Source organism: Ammodytes marinus (assembly GCF_949987685.1).
Source record: "Ammodytes marinus genome assembly, chromosome: 17".
Taxonomy (NCBI): domain Eukaryota; kingdom Metazoa; phylum Chordata; class Actinopteri; order Uranoscopiformes; family Ammodytidae; genus Ammodytes; species Ammodytes marinus.
The window spans coordinates 13,174,433-13,195,591 of NC_137221.1; the positions used below are offsets into that span (position 1 = coordinate 13,174,433).

Consider the following 21,159-nt stretch of genomic DNA (forward strand, 5'->3'; position numbering starts at 1 on the left):
ATTCTGTAGAAATATATTATAATAATTTTAAGGTAACCCCGTTTAGCGCAGTGCTAAAGTGGGGCACGAGTCAGCATTCATGAGCTATAATGACACGCTAAGCCAAAGGATGAAGCATGCGGAAAATTGATGTATCCTTAAAACACAAAAGACCCCTTGCTGATCAAAAGCACCCCCATCTTCCTTTAAAAGCCGCCCCCTCCCTTTCCAACCCCCCCTTTCTCTGGTCGAGGTGCATTGTGGGGAGGAAAGTCGTTGCCATTCGACCTCTGCGGGGCCTGCGCGGACGCAGCGAGAACCCTGAAATTCATTATGCGTTTAAAACCTTTATTTATTTCCGCATAACCTACATACTCTCACCGGGAGGGCCAAAGCGGAGGGAACAAACGACGACGGTCCATCTCTTTCGGAAGACATACACACACTCATTTGTTTTGTCGGCTGGGGGATACTGTTGAGAAAGTGAAGATTGTAATATATTTTAAGAAAAATGTCCGGTGAGAGAAACCGCAGGTCGCTGGCTTTCCGAGGAGGTGGATTAGCTGGGTTAACGGGTTCCAGCGGTATCGGTGGGGGGAACTGTAACAGCTGGGAGGCCCCGGCCTGTCAAGACCGACAATTCAACGGGAACAGGCAGGATCAAGACGAGGACAGGGATCTGGGGGCAAAGGGATCATCGCCGAAGAGAGTGGAGGGCGCTGGGTCTGTCAGCGATAGCACGGAACCCGAGGCGGAGGAGGAAGAGGACCCGGAAGGGGGCAGCTCGGCAGCCGGAGAGGGCGACGATCGTGTCGGCTCAGTGGAAGGGGAGGACTGCTCCAGCGAGGGGACCAACACTTTGACAGCGGGGAACGGGATCGACAAGAGCGAGAACGGTCAGGAGTCGGGAAGCGGCGAGACGGGAGGAGGCGAAACGGGATCCAGGAAATCTGGTGTCGAGATGAGACCGCAGACGCTGCTCCAGAAACATTCACTGTTCCACGCTTCGTGGTTGCAAGAATTTCCATGGCTCAAATTTTGCCAGAAGAATGGACTCATGTCCTGCTCCTGGTGTCACAACATTGCCACTAAAAACAGCGACGAGCTTGTCAAAGGCAGTCGCAACTACAAGCGGGCCTTGCTGCTGAGACATCACCTGTCGTCTGAGCACGGGAGAAATGACCCCACCAAACAGGTAACGCTAGCTCCAGCCCCGTTGACGACTGTGCACTTAGTTAATTACGTAGCATTAAATACCTGTCACACATTTCTTTTAACGTACTCATGTCGGTGTCTGTTTAGTTTGTAACGAATGACGACAATTTGTACAACTTTTAAACATAACGAAGAGTAAATAAATAGGCCATCACCTAAGCTTCACAATCCCTTCTGCTGGCTGATTAGCTAGCAGCAGCCTTTGCTAACCTGAACTGCTAAACTAGCTTAGCCCACTAGCCGTATGTGGCTTTGCTGTCTAGCCGGAGGTAGACGGCCAAGTGACGGCAGTGGAAAGCCCCTCAGCGAGGCTAAAATGGCGAATAACCGAGTTACTGAATAACAAAATTCACAGTATAACTTTTCGGCTGGAGACAGGAATAGTTTGTATTTAGTTCACGTCTTTAAAACGCGTTAGTCTGTCCATTCATCACTTAAAAGTTACACGCACAAACCTGCTCCAGTATGACACCTGCTAGCCACTATCACACCGGGGGGGCTGCACTTTGAATTAAAGATTACTTGCATGTTTAAAACGACTGTTGGTAATTTTGAACTTCCTGAAAACGTTATTTAAACAAGCAATATACAATGATAGTGTAGCACATTTTATATTTTTTATTTAATTTGATGCAAACTGTACTCTTTTGTTGCATATGCAGATGTCTTGATTGCTACCTTGCCAGATAGAGGTCACACAATGGCAAGTGCCCTACCCCTACCCTATCAGCCTTTAGGGGAACCGCACCGCACCGCACCCCTCCCCTACCCAACCCCCTGTCCTCGGCCTCTTGGCCTCTCATGCAGTTCTGCTGGCTCGCAGTCCCTGGTGACCTCTGGCGCATTTCTTCCTTCACCTCCACCTCCTCCCTTTGGGGAGCTAAATTAGAGGCATTGTGCTAGAATGACCCCCCAAAATCCATAGTTGGTGTCACTTGCAGGGCTGGACAAGAGGAGGAGAGTAAATCATGTTGCCTGGAGCCTGACAGCTTGCCCGGCCTTTTGAAGCCTTTTGAATATAGGCATGAATGAGTGAAATAGATGTCAGTAAATAGAATGACACAGGAGCACCTGACCCTGTCGTATATTTCTGGGTTCATTGGCTCAAGTGTTAAACCTTTGGGACATATCTTGCAATTAAGACCCCATCCTGTATTGACGTAACTGAAACCTTTCTAGCTTGGAAATTACCCTTCCTTATTTACATGGCATTTAGAGACTATATGGTTAACCCAACCTTGAGGTATAGGCTTTAAGTGGTTGACAGTATCAGTATATTGAATTGAATGCTTTTAATTCAAAACAACCAAGCTGGTTTTATATTTGGTGAACTATGTCTTTATTGATGGGCACAAGGTCTTTTTATTGGTTCATTATATTTATTACAGTGTAGGCAACATTTATACAGCACCCTTTCAGGGACCTCATAAAGCAGTGAGTGCATATTTCCCTGAACAATCTGGTGTCAAAGGGCATTCCTCCCATTATTCCTACATTTGAAAGAAACTTACTGTTACTTAACTGTTCCTTGTACATTGCCACATCCGACGTCCTATCCTGACAATGGTCTTGCCTGTCAGGGGAATTAAGAGCGGGGTGCCTTTTGACTCTAATTTGTGAGAGGAGAGGATTGCTCTACTACATTTAGTTCCTTCCTTTTGCACACGCAATCACTAATCAGAATGACTTAAAGTGATCCACTAACTTGTACACATCTCTAATTGGTAAGGAGAGTAAGAGTGGATTAGGGGCTTGGTGTGGCTTTTCCCTAGCAACAAGGACCCCAGACACTGTATACTGCGAGGTTATCCAGGTCATTTCCTCATGTCGAATACAACTGGGGAGATACACTACCGTCGCTGCTCTATTGGAACGAGAAATTCAATTCTTTTTCGTTTTGACATCGTTTCCATGTTCCTCAAATTAGGCTATTTTCCTAAGACGGCCCTGTTAAAATCACTGTAATTTTTATACAGTGTTTATTAATAAACAGCAGCGCCTGTAAAATAAGGCAGCATTTTGAAGCAGTGCATTAAAGGGGAATTGTGGTGTTCCGAGGCAACGTCTTGTTCCATTCACCCATTCCTGACGTTAGTCAGGGCTCTGCTGCATTCGTTAAAGCTAACTCAATTAGCCCTAGCAAACCAGGGCAGCTGTGGTGAATGTGGGTCTCCTTGGAGAAAGGGGGCCGTTGTCCTTAATTCTCTAGATGCTGTCTTGTGCTCTGATTGTTCCCTATGCTTGCTGGTAAAAAGGGTAAGACGAGGCAAAAGTAGCAATGGGTTCACTCGCATATCTGGGACCTATAGTATAAGTACATCTTATTCTTTAGTACCTTTTTTTCTCCCTTTTTCTTAACACATTGTACAGCTTTTACCTGCATGACTCTATTGGAGTAAATGGGGGTGTAGTAGTAAGATAAGATAACGCCACACTTTATTGATATGTGGGAATGTATACAAGTCCTTTACAGCCCCTCATTTTAGTTAAGACAAAACACCACACTCATTGTTCAAGGTATGTCTCCCCAAATGGGAGAGCCAAGGGGAACCACCCATTTCGCCACAACCGACGTCTGCCAGATAGATGGGACGTTTATTGGGGGCCACAGGTCAGGGGGAATAGGGTGGGGTGGAGCCAGAGGGAGAATTCTTCTTGTTGAACCCAGTCAGTGACTTTAGCTGCCTTCGTTTTCTCTCCCCCCTTCTTTCTGCCTCTTCTGTCAGAGCATTGTTAGAAGGCCGGGAGACACTCAGTGCAGCCCTCCCACACCTAGGGCCAAACGCACACTGCCGTATTGTTCTAGCAACAGGGGACAGACGGGTTGGGTGAGGAGAGGGGGGGTACAGTAAGATGTGGGGAGTTGGTAGGGGACTGGGGGGGAGAGATGGCCTCGGGGTTGGGCTGGTCATGGGATTGGTTTAATGGTGGGTCTGAGTAGATGAGTGTCGGGGATGGAGGCAAACATATGTGCGTCAAAGGTAAACAAAAACTGTCTCCAGCGGGGTCATTATGTTGCATGGGGGGAGACATTGTTTTATCACACGATCTGTTAGCGGTATGTCCGACTGGGTCCAGCCAGCACTTCAATAAATTTGACTCTAATCTAAGACCATCTTGGTTTGTTTAATCCACCTTTTTTAAATAAATTCCTTTTGGCCAGTCACTGTAGATCTTTGAAGCATCCTTGTTAGACCTAAGATCAAAGGAATCTTCTTCTCCCTGAGTTCCCTCTTGGACTCTTCTTCTGCCTTTTTATTCTTTCAGCCCTGGCTCAAATAAAGCCGAGCCACGCCATGACCAGGGGGGAGGTTAATATTGTCCCCACATTCTCTCTCTTTCAGGCTGGTTTTTGCCTCCAGCATCTGCTGTGCAGGGTTGGTCTGCTGGTTCTCTTGAGCCTTCTCGGCTCACACGTGGCACATCTGGAGAAAGGATGATGCTGCAGTATGGAGCAACTTATTCAGTACCAGGCTGTGTCCTAGCCTGACTCCATAAACCATGCGCGCACACACACACACACACACACACACACAACTCTTATCCGAACTGCCAGGGCAAAGTCTTGCCTCTCTGGCCCATTGCCTTGCTATGTGAAATGGATAAAAGCTGTGGGGAGTCAAGGGGTTTAGGGGTGTGGATGGCCAGTCAGTCAAGAGTGATAAGATGGACTTCCACATTCCTAGGCAACTTAGAACACTTGTTTATATATGGTATTTCTAACAAAACGTTTTATTCTGTCAAACTTTCACCTTTCGTAAATGTTTTAGTATCTGATTTGAAGGTATTATTTTTCTTGCAGATTTTTCCTATAACACATCTTGCTGCTGCTCACCCAGCAAGTTGAAAGCCTGTTTAAGTCCGAACGTGTTGAAAGAGGGGAGCTGTAGATAAAAACACTAAAGCAAAAACAATATATTGCAGCAGCACCACCACAGCACTCCAAATGAAGACCATAACCCCCTCCAGAGCCTTTGATGTTTCTATCATGGAATCATTTTTTCCTCCGCTCACCCCATCCTCTCTCCTGCCTCACCCCTGGCTCCTTTTCTGTGCTCTGCGAGTGGGAGATGCTGTGTAATAAGAGAGTGAGTGCCGAGCCCTTTCACAAAGGCCCACAGTGAGTGGACAATGAGCCTCAGGGAGAACACGGGTTATTGTGAAGGCTAAAATGGGGTGACCCAACAACTCCTTCTCTCTCCACTCTATATGGCGCTGGTTTTTCCGGCCCCCCTCTGCTCCACATTTTCCTCCTCCGCCCTGTTTCTCCTGGCTCAAGGTCTCTTCTCTTTCTCTCAATCTCTGCCTCATGCTCGCGCTCCGTCTATTTGTGTGTGCGTTATCAGGCTTTTATTTTTCATCGTTCTGTTTCTACTTTATTTTCTCTATCAGAATTCTACAATTTGTGCTCCCTTGTTTGCTTCTATATTCTGTCTTTATTATTTATTCCAGCCTGCAAAGTACATCCACTTTCCCCTCCTGCCGTCTCTCTCCCTCATTCTGCCTCTCATTTGTTTCCATCCCATCTCTCCCCATCCAGCTGTGTGGCAGAGGACGTTAAGCCCCCCTATACTGCCCTGTGTGTGCCCAAGCTGCCCTGGACAAGAGCTGCAGTGTGGAGGGAGTGGGGGTGGGGGCGGATCGGGGACCTCAGAGAAATGGATTTAATCTGAATTACTCGAGCTGAAACCCCAGCTGTGTGTGTATGTGTAGGCAGCTTGGTTTTTGTGTGTATGTAAGTGTGTGTGTGTGTACATGAATGTGTGCGCAGAAGAGATGGGAGGTGGGTGGGGGCAAAAAATGCAGGGCTTGAGCAATGTGAATTATTCTGGATTAGGACATCTGCTGTGCAATTCTAAAATGAGCTGGAGATGTATGCTGCTGTTCAGTGTGTGTGTGTGTGTGTGTTGAGTTTAGAAATTACAATGTAGACTTATGCACATGCAGCACGCTTATGCATTTCTGTTTTATATTGGACTATTTGTCTGCATGCCTGCTTGCATGTATGGCCATATATTTGTGAATATGTGAGCGTATGCATTCACGGTTGTCTAAACTCCCCGCCCCTCTGTGCCGTACCAGGCTGGCCCTTTGCCCTGTTAAGGCGGGGGCAGAGGAGGGGGGAGTGGGGCTGTTACTAGGTAGTTCTAGTTCTATGCTTCTGACAGCTCCCTCCCATCCTATAGCAACGTCGTGTCCTGCTTTAGACACTGTCCGCCCTCCTACAGGTCTAAGCATGGCCCGCTTTGCATCTAGTTTCCAAGTTAAAGAACCATATTTTTACTGTACCGAGGCCAAATGTGAATAACATCGTCTACTTGTTAACTTGCCGTTGGTTATCACCTCTAAAGCTAGATTAGATAGTGTATCCATAAATCATAAAAAAATAAACATCTGTCTTTGTCAATACATTCTGTGGTTAGGGTTAAGCATTTATGACGATAAGCTTTATATGTTGCCCCTGGCACCTTAATAAAGCAACGTCCTCACTGTTGCTTCAAAGGAAGATTTGTTGTCTTTGATAAAGAGTTGTCACTGTTGCTTTAAACATTTGATCGAAAACCCTACATTGTCCAGAATGCATTTCTGTCGCATAGGACCGTCACCTTGTGGCGAAGTCTACAGCAAGTAAACAAACAATGGTGTAAGCTCTGAAAATAGCTATCTAAAATATGTCCTATATTGGTTACTTCTAGATGGCATCATATGGTTTGTGTTCTTTTGAGTTGTTGAGCTTTAATTCGATGGAGAAAAGTAATAGATCATAATAATGTATAGTAACGGCCAAGCCTAAACATAACACCTTTCATAGCCTCTTCTCCACCTCCTCCACAACAGAAGCCTGTCAAACTGGTTTCACCCCTAGGGCAGGTGTGTCAGTCACTCCGGGAACCCTGAGGGTGTATGTCTGTGTGACAGAGTTACAGGAAGGGAATGTGCATTTGTGCTTTCTTTTGCAAATTACTTGTTTGAGCACACTGCAATAATTCTCTCTTTCTTCCTTTCTTTCATGTAAAAGGAGATGGTTCGGCCCTCGGACAACACCAGCCCCTCCACTAACTGCTCAGAGGAAGACTACCGCAGCAAGACCAATGAGAACTCCTACTGTTACCAGCTTCTGCAGGAGCTGGACAAGCAACGCAAAAGTGGTATCCTCTGCGACGTCAACATAGTGGTGTCGGGCCAGGTGTTCCGCGCACACAAGAACATCCTGGTGGCGGGCAGCCGCTACTTCAAAACCCTCTACTGTCTGACCAAGGCCGAGGCCCAGGACCAGGCCACCGTCACACACCTGGACGTCGCTGCTGTGCAGGGCTTCTCAGTTATCCTCGACTTCCTCTACTCCGGGAACCTGCTGCTCACAAGCCATAATGCCATTGAGGTGATGTCCGTGGCCAGTTACCTCCAGATGACAGAAGTTGTACAGTCGTGTCGCGCCTTTATAAAGGACGCCCTGAATATCAGCATCAAGCAGGAGGCTCCCGATTCCGTGGTGGTGGACTACAACAAGAGGCAGACAGTGGCCAAAGATGGACACAGAGGAGGACCAGACCGCAAACCCAGCAACTTCTGGGCCACGAGTATCCTGTCCAAACTGTCCATCAAGGCTAGCAACAACCAAGGGAAGGATGCAATGGAAGAGGATGAGGAGGAGGGTGGGAGGGTGAAGGAGGAGAACAGCGATATAGAGGTTACAGTGAGGGGAGAGGGCTGTGCCCTGGTGACTACTCGCTCCTCTGGTAGCTGGGTCCACCACAACGACAACTCTTCTGATTCAGCAGAGACCAATGAGGTGCGGGCGGGCAGCGGCCAGGTGTTCGTCTGGAACGAACCAAACAGCGGTGGCTCCGCAGCAGCTCCCTCTGCTATGAAGAGAGAAGCCCCGGACACAGCAGCCGGGAGCGGACGCAGGAAAAAGCAGACCACCACGCGCCGCTTTGTCTACAACTTCCCACCAGAGCCTGAGGAGGGGTTTGATGAAGGCATGTTCATCCAGCCCTCGGCCTCCTACCCCAGAGAGGACTTCTCCTCCCTCTCCGAAAACGCTGGTATGACACAAGTTTGTACCCTCTAAGCACACCTCACACACTCGCCACCCCATGCACAGTCCATACCCCTATTATATATGTATAGCTTTCACCATTAACTCGTGAATTTCTTATTCCTATTAGTTACACTTGTATCCACACTGCAACTAAAGGGAAGAGGCTCCCCTTTTTAAGGTAGAGGTGCATGCAGAATTTTTGTGACCCTATGATCAAGAGATCACTTGAATGTAACATTGTACGTATGATATGGAAATAAATATTTTCCTATGTACTGTAATAGAAAGCTCTGTTAAGACGCAATAGTCAGGTCCTCTGTATTTCATATCTTACACCAATGTAGAGCATTCAGTCAAAGGTGTTTTGCATGTGTAAGTGGCCTCTAGTGCATAAAGCTCTACTGCCTGGCCAAGGACGAGGAAGAATATCATTAGAAGAGGTGGTCACAGTTGTATGACAAATCCTAATAAATCTTTTTGGCAGGATATTTTCATAAGATTCCCCCCAAAAATCACAGAAATGCTGCCAAACTAAAACTGGTATAAATATTTATCCTACCCTTTTTATGGTCTCTTTGGCTAACAAGTTGAAATTGACCAATATTAGTCGATGTGAAGGCCCTTTGCACTCGTATCTGTCTGCATCCCTGCACCGCTTTTGAGATGTATTGCAATTATGTTTCCAAACGTAGCCTTAGCCTAAAGCAACTGCTAGTTGGAGATTTATGATGAGTTATGACTGTTAGCGTCATCATGAGCTAGCCTAAATCTTCTCTCTGCACTCTCTTAAAGCAAAATGATCCTCACACAGACCCAGGCACTGTTTTTTTTTAAACATAATTTTAGAAACATTTATGCCCCTACGTACATGTCAATGTATCGATATCAATATTTGATTCCGGTTGGGGTCTTCAAGCCTGGTCACATTTAAATGTACTACTGGAAGATCACGCCATTGTTTATTCAGGGGCAGCATTGCATTATTTATTTGAATGATCAATCACTATGTATATAGTGACATATATCTGATCACGTCAAACCAATTGATCTCTAACGTAATTTAATTACCAATAAGATGAGCTGCTAATGCTCACATCTAGGGGGGAACCCTGGCTGGCACGATCACTAGTGTTCACGATGAAACGATCCAGCGCATCGCAATAAAGTCTGGATTTTCAGCTTTCCATCAATGTCCTGCTGTTCCACCTAACAGCGTATCAAGCTTTTAACCTGCTGCTGTGTGTGCATAGCCGACAAGTGACTCACATTCCCAGCAGCCACCGACTCCCACTAATCACCTCAAAGCAGGGGCCTTTTGAAAAGCTACGCCCACCTGGAGTCAAGTGCTTTGTCTCACCACAGAGACGTGTCGCCACATCACTGCTGAGACGTCGTGGAATGACTTGGATCAGTGTGTTGTATTGTTTTCTAGTAGAACAACATGAATTGTCGATTTTTAAAGCGGGGTCGGATAGGGAATTCAAAAAACACGATGTACTCACATTAAAATAGATCTGTCCTTTGATCCTACAATAACATTTTAACTCACACGTTTGCAAAAAGAAAATCTCTAAGACCTTTTTTTTTAATTGGCTTTCATTCATTCATTCATTCAATTAATTTTCCAATCTTTCTTGATAAAACGTCTGCACTCCATCTTCTCTTTATCCCTTTTGATAACATCCTCTTTCTTTCCTTTTAACCTACCCATCTCTCCATCCATCGTACCCACACGTATACAGTGTGGCGCTATTAGTAATCTCTTCTCTCAGCTCCAGCCTCCTCCTTCTGTCGGCCCCATTAAGCGCGGCACTCCATGTTACCATAATGATATCACATATTAAGTGGAGTGGTATGGATGGGGGAGGGGGATTTGCGTCGGAAGAGAGAGAACTTTTGTGTGTGTGTGTGTGTGGGAGAAATAAAGAGAGCGCGAGGAGCGCTCCCTAATGCAGGAAAATTAAGAAAGCAGGGGAACCATTTCCTCCCCCAGGCCTCCCTAAATGCACTTGAATGCTCTTAGTGCCTCTAACTCCTCACTGGTCTCAATTTAATGTGTGGACAAAGTGATCCAGGATGTTGTAATAGCTTAAGAGAGAAGCTTGCTTCAAGACTGAGTTTGACTGCATGTGCCCTAAGTCTCCTACCTTCTTCTCTTAGTGCTTCTTTTTTTGTTAAGCTCCATGTCTCTAGTTAATGTATACTACAAATAAAGATAGAGTTAAGTCTTCAAGGCTCGGCTGTAAGTCACAGTAAAATGCTTTTAAGGCAACTGTTTACACCCAAATGATGTATTTGACATTTACTTCGCACGGTAGAATTCCTTCATACACTAAACTGTATTTTCTTTCAGTTTAAATATAGATCAGTCAATATTTAGTATCTTTCATGCCTAAAGACGTAATGATTTATGCCCATAGACTGGATCGCCAAAAATCCTTCTCCCGGTCTTGACAGTCAAATCACTCCTTTTACACAGCCAGTGAAAGCCGGGAATATGCCGGAATTTTGTCCCTCCGCCCTGCTGTATAAATGCGACCGTTGCGGAACGGGGGAAGAAAGGTGCGAGAGATTGTTCCGGGAATTTTACTACCTCGGGGGGTAGTAAGATTGCCGACACAATCAGTTCCGCCTCTCTGTATAAATGCGGCCAGCTTGATGTAGCGGAACAGGGGTGCGTTTGACGTTCCATAGCCTGCGTTCTAAACATGCGACCATGTTAGCAGTTGAAGGACGTGTGTTTAACATTAACCACGGCGGCCTGATGTCCAGTAAAAATCACCAAATAAAAGGAACGGCGTATAATCTAAGAGACTCGCTCACAGCCAACCTGTCACACAGACACCCACCCACATACACACACACACACACACACACACACACACACACACACAGGTGACGCAGTGAGCGGAGTGATGTTGTCAGTTTGGTTAACTGTCCCAGAGATGTTGGACTCAGCGCGTAGCGAGATCAACCGGCACATCACGGGGACAGTAAAATACGGCCCTCTTAGTGCAAGCCCCAGCACTTCTGCTCTCAATTCACCGGCCAGTGTTGTTGTTGTTGTAAAGCAGCTGACCGGCGCGGCGCTAAATGTTTACGTCACACCTGACGCTGCTTACAAGCACCTCTTTCATTCCGGAACGCTGTGTAAAAGGGGCTACTGATGCGCCAACATGCCGGCTTTGCTTGGTTCTGTGTAAATAACACCTAACCAAGCAGAGGCGGCAAATTGCCGCTCTTTCGTTCCGTCAATATGCCGCAATCTCTGTGTAAAAGGGGCTACTGACGTATTTAGAGACCTTTCAAGTTGGTACCTCTGGGTGTGACAGGTGTTTTTTTAGTGAAATCGTCACAGAAACATGCATCACATTAGCTCAAGGCTGTTTTTTATTTTTAGCTACGCGTTTCAGTCCCCATTGTAAGGAAAGGGTTTCTCTTTTTACCGGTTTGCATTCTGGGTAAAGAGCTCCTGTGTCATTAAATGTGTTGCCTGCTGTCAGCGCACTCTCAGAACCATATTCATGCCATATTTCAGCGTACATTAGGAAGAAGGTCCAAATTATAATGTGTACAATTATTATTCCTGTCATCTGTGGGTTTCAATGATTATTCTATATAGTTGTCGATAGTCATGCAATAGATGAGGAAGGCTTTTCTACTTTGTCCTGTGAGCCTGACCTTTTGGTAGAGACGCTCGCTCTTAGAAACCAGACAGCCTTCTAGCACGAATAGCTGTCATTTCCTTGCATATTTCTGTTTGAGCCAATGAGCAGTAATCCACCAATACTAGCCGTCCCAGTTTTCCCACAGTTATGTCACTCGTTTGTCTTTCGTTTTAACTTCGGTTTGATACGTGCATCATGCTCCAAGGATGGAGACATTGCGGCCCAAATCGGTAATCTTGCCTTTTGTCTTTTTTGTCTATTTTATTGTGAATCTAAATAGAATAATTTTTAAAAAGCAGCTCTAAATAATAATATTTTCTAAGCCTGTAATATTTTTCTTGAGTCTGAGATGACATTATTCTATAAAAACAATCCAAAATATTCAGTTTACAATTGTAGAAAAGCAGAAAAAGTTCATGTTTGAGAGACTGGAACTTTTCCCCTAAAATGCTGGTTATTATCAAATTTTACAGATTTAATTTATTTTGTTTAACCAATTTTTGTGATCATTATATCATTGCTCTTTTTTTACCTCAATCTGACTATGGCTACCTTTGTCTTTTTGCCGATATGGCGTTGGCGTATTTATCATTTTCAAAACAATTGGAAAAGGTTTGTCAAAAAAGACAAACCGGTGACAGATGTATCTTTAGAGGTAGCCGGTGTTGAAGGTAGTCGGTTAAGAATTGCCGGAATGCTAGTGTTGTGGAAAATAACAGTTGAAAGTGAAGAGGGGTTTCAACAACAAGTACTTTGCCATAGCTGTCTGCTCTTGGCTACTGTGAGCCCACTGCACAACACTCGTAGCCAATACATTCTTGGGCCTTCTCCAAACAAGACTGTGGGATTGTTTAAAGGGTGGGTGCTGCACACGGACACACAGAGCAGGTGACATACATTTTGCATACACACTAGCCCCCGTTGATGCGTGCGCATACACACACACACACACTCACTCACCCAAACTTCCCCTGTGAGGTGCAAAGCTGCTAGGGGCTGTCCCTTCCCTCCCTAATCCGCTCTAATGCACTGGGCCTGTCCTCACTATTCCAAATATTGACCCAAGGAGAATGAACACACACACACACACACACACACACACACACACACACACACACACACACACACACACACACACACACACAGGGGCGTGTCTCTAATGGTCTCAAAGCATTGATGCTGCAGGAACCGGACACACACATACACACACACAGGTGCTCGCACACAAGTGCTTACAAAAGTGTAAGCTGAGCCCGGGTGAGGTCTCGACTCTCATTCTCTAGTTAACCCCTTCCCTGCCGGAGTCCCTGTTGCACCATTTGTGTGTTGCTCTGGCCTGTGGTACACACTGTTTGACAAAACGTAGGGGCCTGTGTGTGTGTTTTTGTTTGCTTGCCTATGTTGTTAACTGAAACTTCCATTGTTTTACATGGGGGGGGGGGGGGAGGTAGTTGTTTGTGCGTGTCCATGAGGCATTGTGAGGTGTGCACCCCCCAGGCTCTCAACCACCTCTCACCTCTCTTTCTCCCTCTCACTTCTCTTGTCCCCCCCCCTCCCCTCCCCTCTTTCCCAGAGCTGGCCAATCAGATCCAGTATAGCATCATCCAGGACTTACAGCAAGGGGAGTCCTGGGAGAATGGTAAGACGCCGCACTCGCTAGACTTCAGCTAAAGAAATCATTTACTATAACGTATCTTCTCGGATGAGTGTGGGCAGTCCATTCAGTGGGTCTCCTTGATTATGGCTAGTTGTCTTGTTGAAAAAAATCATACTACAACTACCTAGAAATGACAGCATACAAACACCTGAGAGTGCTTTTGATGAAAACTACTTACCCATAATTCATTGCATAAAGGAAACGGTTAATTTTTTTTAAACACTCCCTAGTACACACACATATGAAACTATTTTGGCATTACATTTGGATTGTCAAGCATTGGTGCCGTGCATGTTGTGGGTCAAGACATCGGCTGAAAAGGATTAAATCCAAGGCCAGAAATGTATCTAAAATAATAAAACTGTAGAGAGGAAAAGAAGAACTCCAGGTGCTGAAAATAAGCATTTAGTTTTCATTAGCACCAACCCAAAGTTATCTTTTCAGTATGTATTTTTATGTATACCGAAAGCTGGTGAAAGTACCGGTTGTACACAGCAGAGAAGCACCTTGCGGAAGTGCAACAACACACACACACACACACACAGTAACGTGCGCACACACACACACACCGGGAAAGCACAGGTGACCTGCTTCTCATCAAACACCCCACCCCCCTTTCCTCCCTCCTACCCCCTAGCAACCTGCCCTGACGACGCCTGTGTTGTGTGCTCCCTTGCTCAAACAAAAGGCCCCGCCTTGTTCCCCCACTCTCTCAACAGTGAAGACTAGCACTCGTACTCCACACCTCTTCAATATCAATAGATTGCTTTTTTATCCGTCTCTTTTGGAGCTTGTTAGCATAAACAGCTGTTGTGCGGACATCTGGATCTCTTCCTTTCTCACGCGGAAACAAAAAAAAACACATAATACTAATGTAATTTGCTCTACTCTAATGAATTATGCATAATGGTGTTTTCTCATTTCAGATGAGTTGTTTTAGCTTTTCTATTGATGTGTGAGTTGCTATTCAGAAAAACGCTTTTAGACTTGCAGTATTTAGTGAATAGCATTAGGGTCAATGTATGAAAGCTACAAACTGATAGATCCTTTATTAAATTGATGCAGAAACACTAAAGGATGAGCTCTACCTGTTCATAATTGAAATGTCAGTTACATAAGTAAGGCTTATTTCTTTGGTATCTTGCACAAAACAGCACTTTATGTGTAAACTAAGCACCTCTACTACCTCAGAGCCATGTTGCTGCTTTACATTTGCTGCTAATATGAATTTGTAATCCTTTTCTAACAACGCCATGGTGACACCGCCAACATCACTGCAGGCTGATGAAGACAAGCACCAGTTACTTAGCAACAGTCGACAGAGCTGAGTGGCGAAGGTTACAGCGCTGCCACATTTATCAGTTCACTCTCTGCAGTTTAACAAACTTCTGTAGCTAGTCTTTCACAAGAGAAGCTTTTTTTTCAGAAGCTGTGGTGGTTTTCCTATTGTCTCCGAAGGTAGCCGCATCCTTAACGCAGTGATTTGATCAACAGGATATTGGTTCCTGACACACCCCTCTCCCTTATTAGAGGATCTATAGATGCAGATGAAGCTTTTTATGATCATTGTTTATTTGTTCCATCTCCAGTAACTTCCTGTCCAGTCACATTTTTAAAACTTGACTCAAAGAACAAGCCATGGAAAGCATGGTATCCAAAACACAATGACTACGTTTACATGCACGTCATTTTCTGATTAAGGTCCGTATTCCGGTTAAGACAATATTCCAAATAAGGGGTTTACATGTGCAGCAGCTACGGGGATAATCCCGTTTACATGTCAATCAGCATATTATATACAATATAGAATTAATCAGCGACGTGGTAGAAGCTTCATGATACCTGACGTCGGCACATTTTTTTCCAGTATTAATTCCTGTCCCATCCATAGAAAATTAACTCACTTTCTGTCATTAGCATTGTCTGGCATTGGCTGTGTTCAGAAAGCCATACTAACGTCCTACTCATACTACTTTTGACTTCAATTTGAGTATGTGACAGTTGGGTATGCGAGTTTGGGAATGCGAGAAATGCACGGATTTCCGGGAAGATTTTGGGTATGGATCGATTGGATACTTTTCCTACTCAACCGCCCCACAATGCACTGGGTCAATTCTACCCGCACAGGAAAATGAAATATTTTCGAGCAAGTTGCTAGGCAACGACATTGTTTGGGGTCCGCGATCTGACAACTGTACGTGCAGTCATTCACAGATAAGAGATGCAGATAAATACCTAACAACATTAGAGTTACTAAGTGAAATGAGTGATGCCAGTCTGATAGTGGAGATAGATCAGAACCATAGATAGAATATAAAGTCAGATCAGAACTGAATGCTGTGTTCCACACACCGCGGCTCGCCCAGCTCAACTCACAGACAGCTGAGTGCTGTCTGATGAGCCGGACAGAGAGCGTCGGAGGGATCCTCCGCCTCAAAACATAAACGTGTGGAAAAATTCATAAATAATTAGAGCTTACCTAAAAATAAGTGTGCCATGTTACTCTTTATTGTATTTGGGATTTTAGCTCATTTGGACGCTGTTTTGACCAACTGTTTTCATTTAGGCTATTAGCGATATTATATCTACTTTCAGTTTCATTACTGAGTCGCCACAAAACGTGATTAGTGTTCTTAAAGATGGACCTACTTAGATTATAAAACAAGAGGTATACACAGATGATGAACACAGGACTGTAAAAATCTAGTTCAATATCTAACCTGTGGTGGGCGGTTATACGCTTAACGGCGTCTAAACAGCCTGAATCTTATAAGAAGAAGAAGAAATTATTTATTGCTTGAGTATGCTTCAACTGAAAACGTTTCGACGCACCTCGCATACACAATCGATCTTTGAGTAGACAGTATGTAGTATATAGATGGTGAGTATGTAGGATGTAGGACGCTAGTATGGCTTTCCAAACACAGCCATTGTTTCATACGCCCACATATTTTCTTAAGGAGCCTTGTTGCAGGTGTACACTCTTGATAACGGCCGTAAACCAGGGCATGCGTCACAAACTGGCGAAAAAATGCAGCAAAAACACAGATAGGAATATGTATTCTGATTAAGGTGTATACATGCCACAATATAGTGATTTAAGATCAGAATACTCCAGGTGTCTTAACTCGGTTATGGCTTGTTCCGATTAAGGTGTGAAAGAACTGCTGTTAACATGGCAATGCCTTATTCTGAATATGACCTTAACCGGGTTAATATTGGAGTATTGCTGCGCATGTAAACGTAGTCAAAGTTACTTAATTTTTTTTTTCTCTCTCTCTCTTCTTTCTGTCCAGGCGAGTCCTCACACCTAGCCCTCAATAAGCTCAAGTGCCCCCACTGTAACTACATCGCCAAGCATCGGCGCACGCTCAAGAGGCACCTGATCATCCACTCTGGCGTGCGCTCCTTCAGCTGCGACATCTGTGGCAAGCTGTTCACCCGCCGCGAGCACGTCAAGAGACATTCCCTGGTGAGTCTCCCCATTTTCATTTTTTTTTTAACACCCTGTGACTTTTATGTCCGCCATATTCTGCCTCCACACCTACAGCGTTTTGGCTTCTCTTACCTCTTTGTGCTCCACCTCATTACTTGCTTTTTTTGCTCTCAAGGAAGTGAGTGCAAAGAGATATATTTAAAAGCAGAATTTGTGGGGGCCATCTTTTCATGGTCTCTCGTGAAGTGGTATGAATCAACTTGTTTTGTGTGACCGTCTCAAATTGGCAAGCAACACATAGTACTGGCAGCAAGACTTGAAATAACAGACTGTCTAATGGCCAAACTACTTCCTCCTGATTTCTTACTTCATATTTGAAAGATATCTAAATAAAGACTCTGACATTTGGGTAAATAAGCAAATTAGCCTTATTGTTGAGAGTTGGTGAGCCTAAAGGAAACAAAATGTGACCACCAGAACCACTCAAGTCCACTAAAATGCTATATCTAAATTGTTTAATCCTTTACTTAAATAAAACATTGTCTCGCCTACCTGCTTCTAGTCTTATTTGCCAAGCTAAACTAACTGGCTGCTATTCTAAGTGTTTTATTTCTATGTATGTGTATAGACATGAAGGATGTATAAATCTGATTTCAAATGTTGTATGGGCCAATTATTAGTAGTGACCTCCTGTCCTCCACTCTCTCTCTCTCTCTCCTCCTCTCTCCATCCATCCCTCTTTACAGGTGCACAAGAAGGACAAAAAGTACAAGTGCATGGTGTGCAAGAAGATCTTCATGCTGGCGGCCAGCGTGGGCATCCGTCACGGCTCGCGGCGCTACGGCGTGTGTGCGGACTGCGCCGACTCCCACCAGGCCACTCAGGAGGGCCTGGACGCCATGGAGGGCATGGAGTTCCCCCGAGACGAAGACTTCGAAGGTGAGGAAGGCGAGGAGGGCGACCTGGAGGGGGAGGAGCCAAACGACAACGACCAATCAAATTGGGGCGAGGGCGACGCTGGTGCTGCCCAGGACGAGGACTAAGAATCTAAAGCTTGAGAAACAAATTTTTAAAAATAAGTTGATGTTTAATATATATATATATGTAAACTAGCTGGTTAACAATCAACTCCAAAGTGCTATCAAAACCTTGAGGTTACTTAATTGTGCAAAGTATATGACAAAGAGATGGATCTAAAACAAACAAAAAAGCTTTGGTAGAGTGGGAACTCCAAGATGTACAGATTTTAATATTGTTAAAATGTGTCCAGCTCTGGGCCCCAGCGCCCAACAAAGAGAAAGATTCTATCGAAGAATAATATGATAAATCAGGTTTTTGGTGATGTATTTTTACTTCCTGTTTTTTTTTTCAGGGGGAAAGAGTTGGGCAGGGTGATGATGTAGTTTTTAAGTTGGGGTAGGCCAATCATATAAAAAAAAAGAAGCAAAATGTTAATTATTTAATTTATGAAGAGAGGTTATTATGGTCTTATCTCATGCTATAATTTTTTTATTTCCGTTGTTTTTGTCTCCTGGCAGAGGCACAGTTATAGCTGTTAATCTCTGCACAATCTGAAAGTATGTTTGCTTGGAGCTTGTGGAAGTACACAGAAGAAGAGCATTATTGTCCACAGGAAGATTTTTAACTTGCTCTGTAGAATATCTTGTTTAGATGCGCTAAATATTGTTATATTATTCTTTTCTAATCTTTATTTTTCCTTATCCCTGCACAAATCTTGGAACCAAAAAATCTGTTTTGTGACTCTAATGTATCACAGCCATATTTATGATTAATTTAAGAGGGCTGCGATATTGTGCCAAACAGAACGCACACCAAGATTTAGCAGGAAAACAAAAACTACTGAATATGCTTTAAAAAAAAAAAAAAAAAAAAGACAACGTGAGTTTTTTTTTTGTTAAGCGGGAAAAAGATTAATATTTAAAAAAAAGTACAAGGGGAAATGTTAATGCTAGCTTTATACAAATCACGGCGTCACAGTAACACTTTATTATTAAACAAAAGCATTTGACTTTCACTTAAAGCTTGAATTTTGCCAAATGAAATGTTTGGTGCTGTAATGCTTGTCGCAGAATACTGGACCTACCGGCTATATATGATGTTTATAATCATAAAAGCTTAACTGACTCAGTTATACATATGTAATCAGCTCAAAATATAGAACACTGTTATGCTACGGCGACTATCAGGTATGCTTTGCCATTGTTTTTAAGCTTTTTATTTAATGCACACACACATACCATTTTGTAGAGAACTACCGGCAGTACTTATAATTGACGTTTTGAGGACCTAAGTGGACATCAATACCTGTATACGTTTGTTTATATTTGGTACTGAGTTATATAGTAAATACAGTTTATATATATTTTGAATCACTTGAACCTTTAGTTGTGAGGGGGAAGAATCATCATGTGTGACGTTTTAAAGTCTGAAAGAACTCCATTTTTCACGTGTAAAAGGTAAACAAAATGTCATCCGTTTTAATTTGATGTAAAGTTTGTTTTATATTTTATTTTTTAGGGTCTGCCAGTTAGAAAAACACTTCCACAAAAAGTGAAGCTCTATGGCGCCTCATAGACATGCACTTATGTTTGTGTTCATTCAAATAATTTCCTTTTTTATGTTTCTTTTCGCTTCCCCCAAAAAGCGGGTCTGAATGGAACTATATAAAGATAAAACTGTTGTGTCTTTCTTCCAATGAGCAACTTTTTTTATTAGACATTTTGTTTTTTTGTTATTTAATATTATATATTGACTCCAAAATGCAATCAAGACTGTTAATTTCTATTTGTCCAACCAAAATTGTTGTTTTTAATTATTGTTGAGATATATAATGTATGAGAAAAAAGCCAGGTGAAAACTGACTTTTGTGTAGAAAATCCTTTTTTTCGCTCGTGTCTGTAATTGTTGAGATTTTTTAAATGTTTTTATGCTACAGAATCGTTCACTTTACCCTAGATGCATATTTTGTTTAAATTTTTGTCCTTTCCACAGATGTTTCCTTTCTCCTTAGTGTTCTTTTTCATTAAGCACATATTTTCTAAAAGAAGCGCGGATTGTTTGCGGGTCAAAACCTTGGAACAGCAGTATCTGTTCGTATGCAGTGGACTATACAGTATGTACTGAAGTGCTAATGATACAGAAGATGTGTAACTTCCCTTTACCCTCAGTGGAAGAAGATATATTTTAAAGAGATATTCAGCCTCTTCGTGTCACTTTTACCTTCAAATCACTGTGGGAAGAGTTATATTATGGATATATATATATGTCAAGAATATATCAGATGAATATATATATGTGAAGAAAATATTATTTAACTAGTGGATTAACGCAATGGAACGAATTGAAAGTCAGCTACAAAAACCTCCGTGGCGTGGTGGTTTATTCCGTGTACTTTAACCTTCCGCTTTTCTCTCTCTCTCTCTCTGTTCACGCTGTGTGCTTGTTAATCACGCCATCATGTCGTCTTGTTTTGTTCTTTTGATACTATTTACCATCCTACTGATTTTACTGTAATGAATGAAACTCAAAAACTATGATGTATCATTTTAGACTTTATGCTGTATTTGTTATATGGACAGAAAAAGAAGAAAAAATCACACTCAGAAAAAAAGAAAGAAGCAAAAACACTACAGATGTAAAGCAGAGGTTTTTTTTCCCCAGCTGTATTTTTTTACGCTGTCGCTAAAAGGTTGTATTTTTCAATTTCTCTCGAACTTTTAACAGTGATGCAAAACTTGGGCCGCGCCTCAGTGCCCTTCCGAACACAAAGCAAAATTCAGGTTACTCTTTTTACGTTTTTATCAAAGGTTTTCAAAGATGGAACTACATTCTCCTTTTTTCTGTCTGAATTGTACTACTGTTCCTCTCTATACTACATTTTAAGAATAAAACTTTGATATTGCTTTAACCTTTCTGTCCACTTCTTTTACTGTAGTTTACTTTGCTCTTGTGCAACAACCCCTCTTCTTCTTTTTTGTTAAAAACAAACAAAGATATTTATTTAAGATGTGTAAAACCAAACATTTCCTTTTCATAAGAAGCCTGAAGAGATTCAGCTCAGACTGTACTCTGTACACTGAACAAGGTGGAACCATCTTCTAATAAAATCAGACACATTTCTTATCTCCCACTTCTGTCT

General features: G+C 43.3%; 1 protein-coding gene across 2 annotated transcripts; it reads left to right on the forward strand.

The window, feature by feature from the left end:
• The first annotated feature begins 288 nt into the window (after positions 1 to 288).
• On the forward strand, positions 289 to 19,882 carry zbtb10 (zinc finger and BTB domain containing 10). 2 transcript variants are annotated; one of them, XM_080045217.1, is made up of 5 exons: positions 289 to 1,174; positions 7,214 to 8,243; positions 13,481 to 13,546; positions 16,861 to 17,036; positions 17,747 to 19,882. In XM_080045217.1, exons 1-5 carry the CDS (start codon positions 491 to 493, stop codon positions 18,041 to 18,043), a joined length of 2,253 nt encoding a protein of 750 aa, XP_079901343.1. In that variant the 5' UTR covers positions 289 to 490; the 3' UTR covers positions 18,044 to 19,882. The 2 variants fall into 2 exon arrangements, with proteins under 2 accessions (XP_079901343.1, XP_079901344.1); XM_080045218.1 differs by lacking the exon at positions 13,481 to 13,546.
• Positions 19,883 to 21,159: the final 1,277 nt, after the last annotated feature.

What these genes read in the sequence shown, in the direction of transcription:
- zbtb10 (XM_080045217.1), top strand. Translation starts at nt 491, where the DNA reads ATGTCCGGTGAGAGAAACCGCAGGTCGCTGGCTTTCCGAGGAGGTGGA. An exon ending in AGGGGAGTCCTGGGAGAATG is followed by an intron (nt 13,547 to 16,860) that starts GTAAGACGCCGC and finishes CTTTCTGTCCAG; the next exon opens with GCGAGTCCTCACACCTAGCC. An exon ending in ACGTCAAGAGACATTCCCTG is followed by an intron (nt 17,037 to 17,746) that starts GTGAGTCTCCCC and finishes CCCTCTTTACAG; the next exon opens with GTGCACAAGAAGGACAAAAA.